At 36.5% G+C, this 8,245-nt stretch overlaps 2 protein-coding genes across 3 annotated transcripts in view; one reads left to right on the forward strand and one right to left on the reverse strand.

The window, feature by feature from the left end:
* On the forward strand, positions 274-1,777 carry LOC109836096. Of its 2 annotated transcripts, XR_002245827.1 has the most exons (3): positions 274-1,281; positions 1,397-1,634; positions 1,700-1,777. XR_002245827.1 is itself a non-coding variant. In XM_020404005.1 (2 exons), exons 1-2 carry the CDS (start codon positions 323-325, stop codon positions 1,416-1,418), a joined length of 981 nt encoding a protein of 326 aa, XP_020259594.1. In that variant the 5' UTR covers positions 274-322; the 3' UTR covers positions 1,419-1,640. The 2 variants fall into 2 exon arrangements, 1 of the variants encoding a protein (XP_020259594.1); XM_020404005.1 differs by lacking the exon at positions 1,700-1,777 and having other exon boundaries at positions 1,397-1,640.
* LOC109836097 (protein DETOXIFICATION 20-like) overlaps positions 6,665-8,245 on the reverse strand; it is a 2,779-nt gene continuing 1,198 nt past the window's right edge. The window contains exon 2 of the mRNA XM_020404006.1: positions 6,665-6,811. Coding sequence (XP_020259595.1) covers positions 6,758-6,811 — 54 coding nt within the window. The 3' untranslated portion in view covers positions 6,665-6,757. The remainder of the gene's footprint in view (positions 6,812-8,245) is intronic.

Here is an 8,245-nt window from a genome sequence, read left to right on the forward strand (position 1 = left end):
AATTAAATACGCATTATATTAATTCATAATATTAAGCTTTGAGTTTCTGCATCTTTGCTTGGTCTTTGGAAAACATATTAATTGTTTTAATAATCTCTATTCATTTGATATTGCATTACAAAGAAATTTGTAGTTCTCTATATTCTCAATATATTCAGTTTGCATATAGTTTCCTTTCATCCATTTTAATAGCATACAATTGTGAATTTCCTTTCTTGAATTTTGCTAGTCATCGTCATATAGTTATAAGTCTATATCTCACAAACAAATTCTTTTCTCAGATCCTTGAATTACCAAGACTAGCAATTTTTATTTTAGGCTTATGGCTAGTTCTGATCTATCTAAGTCTGCCAAACCTGAGAAGTTCACCGGTTTGAACTATAAACGGTGGGCTAATCAGATGAAATATTGGCTTACTACTTTAGGACTTATTTCTGCTATTGACTCTGATTTTTCTCTATCAACACCTACGCCCTCTTCATCATCACAAGCTGAACCTACCTCCACACCTACCACATCATCCGGGATTTCCAAATCTCCTGAGGAAATAAACTTTCATTGTTACAACCGAATCCTTAGTGCTCTTTCAGACAAATTGTATGACATTTATTATGAGTATAAGGATGCAAAAGAATTGTGGGTAGCACTAGAGTCTGAATATGGTTTAGATGATGCTGGTATAGAACGTTTCTCCTCCTCCTCCTTTAATAAGTTTGTTATGGTAGATAGTAAACCCATCAATGATCAGCTTCATGAATTTCAAGACTACATCCGATACCTTCAGTCGAAAGGAAATACTTTCTCTGAAGAATATAAGGTATCTAGTCTTATTGATAAACTTCCTCCTTCTTGGTCTGATTTTGCTAAAGATCTCCGTCATCTACAGGGTGACTTGACTCTTGTACAAGCCCTCAAAGGTATTAGGATAGAGGATCAACATAGGCAAAACTTCGAACCAAAAAATGAGATGAAAGCAAAAGTAAACCTAGTGGAAGAAAAGCCTAAGAACTTTAGAAACCCAAATCACAAACCCAAGGGCAAGAATTTCAAGAAAAAGAATCATTCTCATCGTCCTAACCAACATCCCAATCTCTCTAGAAACCACAAACCTTTTAGCCAAAAGTCTGAGACTAAATTTTGCTATGTCTGTGGGAGAACCAATCATCTTTCAACTCAGTGCTACTACCGAAAGAAAGCTCCTATCAAGACTCCTGTAGGCGGAAAGGGTGAAGAAGCGAGTCATAAGGTCAACATGGTAGAAAATAACTCAGGCTCCTTTAGGTTAGCTTCCTCCTCTTATGTTGTAAATTGTACCACTTTTTCTGATGACTGGTGGTTGGATTCTGGAGCAAATATTCATGTTTCTTCTGATCGCTCTTGGTTTTCAACTTATCAGGAATCAAGTGGAGGAAGTGTAATTCTAGCAGATGACTCGACTAGACAAGTAATGGGAAGTGGACGTGTGGATCTAAAGATGACTTCCGGAAAGATTTTGACTCTTCACAATGTCCTACATGTACCACTACTTAGAAGAAATCTGATTAGTGAATCTGTTTTATTAAAAGTTGGATTTAGGATTGTTAAAGAGTCAAATAAGTTTGTAATTACCAAGAATGATATATTCATTGGTAAAGGTTTTGTTTGTGTAAAGAGTCAAATAAGTTTGTAATTACCAAGAATGATATATTCATTGGTAAAGGTTTTGTTTGTGATGGTCTTTTTAAGTTGAATGTAATAAGATCCTCTGATAATAAAAGTTCTTCCATAATCTTAAATGTTGAATCTTTTGACAAATGGCATGGAAGGTTAGGACACATAAATTATGGAACAATTAGGAAAATGACATCCTTGAACTTGATACCTAAAACCAGGATAGATCCACCTTCCAAATGTGAGATATGTGTTCAAGCTAAAACCATTAGAAAACCTTTCCACTCTATTCATAGAGATTCTGAACCTTTAGAACTTATACATAGTGATGTTTGTGATTCAAACAGAATTCTTACTAGGGGTGGGAGAAGATACTTTGTAACCTTCATAGATGATCATTCAAAGTATTGTTATACATATCTTCTCAAAACTAAAGATGAAGTCTTAGAAAAGTTTAAGATATATAAAGCAGAAGCTGAGAATCAAATTGAGAAGAAAATCAAGATCCTAAGATCGGATCGTGGGGGGGAGTATACCTCAAATATCATGACCGAATATTGCCAAGAACACGGTATTATTCATGAGGTGACTGCTCCCTACACACCACAATCAAATGGAGTTGCTGAAAGAAAGAATAGAACTCTCATGGATATGGTGAATTGTATGCTTCTCAGCTCAGGAGCACCTGAAAACCTATGGGGTGAAGCACTCCTATCTGCTTGCTATATTCTTAATAGGGTACCTCACAAAATATCTGATATCTCTCCCTATGAACTTTGGAAGGGTAGAACACCTAGAATAGATTATCTTAAGGTTTGGGGATGTCTAGCTAAGGTAGGGATACCTGAACCTAAGAAGAGGAAAATTGGTTCAAAAACTGTAGATGCTGCTTTCATTGGATATGCATTAGATAGCAATGCAAACCGATTTTTAGTAGTCAGCTCAGATATTAGTGATATAACCAACAACACTATCATTGAGGCTCGAGATGCTGTATATTTTGAAGATATATTCCCTTTCAAGACTAGGATTCCTAGTGAGCTCTCTTCTAGCACACTTCCTTCTAGATTTGCCTCATCTTCTAGTACTCCACAATCGATAGAAGTAGAACCCAGAAGAAGCAAGAGAGGAAGAATCGAAAAGAACTTCGGAGAAGAGTTCTTTACTTTTTTGGTTGAAGGTGATCCAAACACATACAAAGAAGCTATGGATTCTTCTGAAGCTCCTTTTTGGAAAGAAGCCATAGATAGTGAAATTAAATCTATTATATGAAGCTCCTTTTTGGAAAGAAGCCATAGATAGTGAAATTAAATCTATTATAGAAAATAATACTTGGGTCTTAACTGACTTACCTCCAGGATGTAAACCAATTGGTTGTAGATGGATTTTCAAGAAGAAATTAAGACCTGATGGAACCATTGAGAAATATAAAGCTAGACTAGTAGCAAAAGGGTATACTCAGAAAAAAGGGTATTGATTATTTTGATACATACTCACCTGTAGCTAGGATTTCTTCTATTAGAGTTCTTCTAGCCTTAGCTTCTATTCACAAGATGATTATTCACCAAATGGATGTTAAGACCGCTTTCTTAAATGGTGATCTCGAAGAAGAGATTTATATGGACCAACCAGAAGGGTTCATAGCCAAAGGTCAAGAAAGAAAGGTCTGTAGATTGATGAAATCTCTATATGGGCTTAAACAATCTCCTAAACAATGGCACCAAAAATTTAACAAAATCATTGCGGAATATGGTTTTTCTATCAATGAGTTTGATAAATGTGTTTACTCAAATGTTATTCACAATGATTGTGTCATCTTATGTTTGTATGTAGATGATATACTCATTTTTGGGACTTCAATCGAAGTCGTTCTAGAAGCTAAAAATCATTTGTCAAAGAATTTTGACATGAAAGATCTTGGAGAAGCTGATTTGATTCTTGGAATGAAAATCTCCAAAACTCCTAAGGGCATTTCTTTGAGTCTATCCCATAGCATAGAGAAAATGTTAGAGAAATTTGACTGACATTGCTTATGCAGTAGGTAGACTAAGTAGATACACTAGTAACCCAAGTCAGGAACACTGGAATGCATTAGAAAGAGTCTTTAGATATTTGAGAGGTACAACAGACTATTGTTTAACTTATTCTGGATACCCTGATGTGATTGAAGGGTATAGTGATGCTAACTGGGTCACTGATTCTGACAATGTGAAGTCTACTTCTGGATTTATTTTTATGCTTGGCGGTGCTGCTATATCTTGGAAATCTTGTAAACAAACAGTGATTGCCAGAAGCACCATGGAGTCTGAACTTATAGCTTTAGATTCTTGTTGCTCAGAAGCTGAATGGTTGAAAAACCTTATATCTGAACTCCCTTTTGTGTCCGGACCTATTCCTCCTATATCTGTTCACACAGACTCCAGATCCACTATAGAACTTTTGAAACAAAATACCATCAATAAAAAATTGAACAGACATCTGCAGATAAGATTTAAATCTGTGCAGAACCTTATGGGAAAATATGTTGCTTTGGAGTTTGTGAAGTCAGAGAAAAATTTGGCAGACCACTTGACAAAGGGTCTATCTAGGAGTGCAATCCTAGAATCATCGAGGGGAATGGGGTTAAGCCCATAGTAGAGTTCACTGACAGCGGGAACCCAACCTTTGATTGATGAGTTATTCTCATGGAAAAGGTTCAATGTGGTAGAAACAAGCTGGATTGGTGATCTCGTGTGGAGCACTGACCTTCGGAGTTATACTCATTTTGTAGTGTTGGATGCATTTATGACTTGCACCATGTTAGCTACTCCCTCATTCCTATGGTGACAGTGCTCTTATGATGTGACTGGGCAGGATGAGTTCTACTCTTAATAAGTCCAACCTTTGTGGGGGGTATAATATCCAGTCACAATACCCTTGGAGGACTTACCTACGTGAGAGGAACCGTGACGGCCGCGGTTGGGGACATGGGGCTGAGTCCTAGTAACTCTCATGAGACGGTTATTGTGAGCATGGCCATTATCGCTCCGACCCGCTCGCTCAATAAATGGATGCATATTATGTGTGCTTTTGTTAATTTCTGATCAAGGGGCCTAATTCAAGGTCTAATCCATTATGCCTCTCAGATTGCGACAAATGTCACTAAGTAAAGATTCAAAGCCGAAAGCTATCTTTACCGAATTCATAATATGAGGTTGCCCGACCTATATTTTATTACTGTTATCATTGTTGTTATTATTATTTTCTTTTATTCCCCAGAACTCAATCTTTTGGGGGGGGATTGTTGGAATTAATTTAAAGATTTGAGTTCTTATGCAAATATGACTTTTGAAGGGTTCTTTTGCAAAATTCCCTTTCCTTATCTAATTCACATACGCGTTATTATCCTCTGTCATCTTCCTCTTTCACCGCTTATTCCATTCTCCGAGCATTAAAATAAAATCCCGGTGATTCCTCCTTCCTTCCTTCTTTACCTCCAAGCGAAAATATCGTCCTCATTGCGGCAACGGCGGCGGCCTCTCCGAACGTGAATTCCTCCTTGATGACAGCGATTATTCCAACGGGAAAATCAAGATTGCTATAAAAGGGGATCTCAATGAAAGATGAAACAGACGAAAAAGAAAAACAGTGAGCAAGCCCTAATCTCCCTCTTATTCTCTACAATATTTAATTTCTGATTTCAATTTTCGGGCAAAACATCCATTGAGCAGAGATCAAAGTTTCGCAGAAAAACTTTGGTGCCGGCTTTCTCGGGGGTTCTTACCGCTAGGCGTGGTCGCATCAAATCGTCTCTGCGAAGGCGGCGACTATTGTTCTAGGGCAGTGATCACACGATTACCCCTTCTCAGGCCTGCGTTTCTAACTTCTTGGAATTTCTATTTTGATTTTTTGCAGAGATTTTCTAACATGAGGCTCCTCTCTCATCATCAAGCAATGAAGTGGGAAATAAAGTTGGGAGGCAAGAAGGTGAAGAAGGAGAAGAAGAGGGCTTGAGTAAATGTATAGGTAAGGAGCTTCTATAGTGTCATAGCCATTGTAAATAATTTATGTAAAAGTTTATAAACAATTTATGTATTTCTCTACTATTTTGGTGAATGTATTATTTGAATATAATTGGATTTAATATTAGAATATAATTAGATTGTGTTGGATATAAATATAATTTGTTGTTGTTCAATATTGTGTAATGCACTCAAAGTAGATTCTGCAAAAAAAAAAAAACTACTGTAGCATAACATCCTAGACGGAAATTCCGTCTAGGATGCTCAAATTCGATCTAGGATGCTTGTTTTTTTGAAAAATATTAAAAAAATTAAAAAAAATATCCTAGACGGAATTTCCGTCTAGGATGGGTATCCTAGACGGAAATTTTCGTCTAGGATACCCATCCTAGACGGAATTTTTTTCCGTCTAGGATGTAGTATTCTAGACGAAAATTCCGTCTAGAATAATCTGTCTAGGATGTATTCTAGACGGTTTTGAATTCCGTCTAGAATAATCCGTCTAGGATGTATTCTAGACTGAATTTTCGTCTAGTATACTACATCCTAGACGGAAACATACTAGACACGTATTCTAGACGGAATTCTGTTTAGGATACGCATCCTAGACGGAATTTTCCGTCTAGGATGCCTCATTATTTAGTAGTGAATAGACTGAATAATTTTCCTCGCATCGATATAGTAGAAAAATGCTCTAAAAGTTAAGGTGATAAATTTGGTTAAGCTAAAAGAATAGGAGTGGGGAAGGATGCATGCATGTCCGAAAGTAGGACTGAGAGAAGGTGGATCTATCATTGGGTAAGAGGGGAAGTAAACACTATGAGAAGGAATTAAGTAACAATAACTTTCTTAATTTATTGCAAGTTTTGGTAAGAAAATGATAAATTAATGTAAGGAATAAGATGTTAACAACGTATGGAAGTTTGGATAAGATGTTAACGTATAGAAGTTTGAATCTGAATCCTATTAGAGCCGCTCGCAAGCGAGAACGAATTACAAATTTGCCCTCTTCATTTCCATCATAGGAATCGAAACCGTCCATCACACGTGGATGTTTCTTATACGATTTGAACTCTAGAGATTTTGTGTCAGTACTCCCAAATTGCTCATATTTGGATCCAGAAGTTCTGTCTTTTCGCACTGGACAAAGACATGACTAACTGCATGAATACAAATGAGGAGGTATCAGCGTCCAAAAGGTATGTATACCTCAAGATCAATCTGCATCATTTTCTAAGCCACGTCTCATAGGAGGAGGATTTAAAAAAAAAAAAAAAACTTTTTTGTATTCTCATGTTCCTCAAATCATGCAGAGAACAAACATATAATGTGACGCATGAGACTACGTCATGATTCTGGTCTATTCGACTATTCCCTCTTTTAACGCGCGCATCTTTGTAAAACTTGGGAACAAAAAATTTCACAAGGCACTAGCGTTGCCAACATATCAATCAATACTATAGTAATAAGTAAAAATCTGATAGTATTACTGTCAAATCCTGAGGGACCTAATAGTTAATATTTAATAGTGTCTTTTCCCATCATCCTTAAGACCTAATTCATGGCTAAATATCCATATTGATATTTTAATTCCACCCCATTTACCAAGAAGGTATTTTAATTAGGCAAACCTGCTTTAAGGCATTTTAATTGATTCAACTTACCAACAAGGCACTTTTTCTCGTCGGCGACCAGTTTTCTGGTAAGAGCTCGTCACGTGCGTGACACGTGATGACTTAAACTGCTTTTTAGCTGCTGATGTGGTACGGATTTTCTGACGTGGCAGTGTTTAAAGGCGGGAATTAACCCTCTAAAAATCTCAATTCACCCAAAATAGGACAGATCCGTGCCACATCAACAGCTAAAAAACAGTTTAAGTCATCACGTGCCACGCACTTGACGAGCTCTCGCCGGAAAACTGGTCGCCAACGAGAAAAAGTACCTTGTTGGTAAGTTGAATCAATTAAAATGCCTTAAAGCAAGTTTGCCTAATTAAAATACCTTCTTGGTAAATGAGGTGGAATTAAAATACCAATATGGGTATTTATCCCCTAATTCACTCCACATCTTGGAAATCTTTTTTTTTTTCCAAATTCTATAAATCATTGCTTTGTCATCTCCCTTTACAAAAAAAATCTTAACCTATCTCCCAGGTGTCCTGATATACATATAACAAAGTCAATATATATTCAATCCACCGGTGACAACTAGCGTATGTGCTACAACAATAAAAGTAACCTCTAGAGTTGTAAAGCTTATTAAATCAACGCTTTGAAAACAAACAGAAAGATTTCATGTTTCTCAAAACTAATTGAAAACGTTTTAGTGGAACTAATTTGAAATCATGAAACATTCCATTTTTCATAGTGCAATTGAAAACTGAACCATTAATGGAGAATGATCCACTACTACACCAATTTCTTTATAAATGGAATGTACAGCATCATCATATTTCATCCAGCTGATCACATGCTTTGATTCAGAACATCGGAATACTACCAAATTAACATTTTTGTATGAATCCTAGGGAAAAACTTGCAGGCTTAATTTTACCTCGGATAAAATAGTTGCAGACTCCCGTTGACATATGCATT

The sequence above is a fragment of the Asparagus officinalis genome, chromosome 4 (genome assembly GCF_001876935.1).
Source record: "Asparagus officinalis chromosome 4, Aspof.V1, whole genome shotgun sequence".
Classification (NCBI taxonomy): domain Eukaryota; kingdom Viridiplantae; phylum Streptophyta; class Magnoliopsida; order Asparagales; family Asparagaceae; genus Asparagus; species Asparagus officinalis.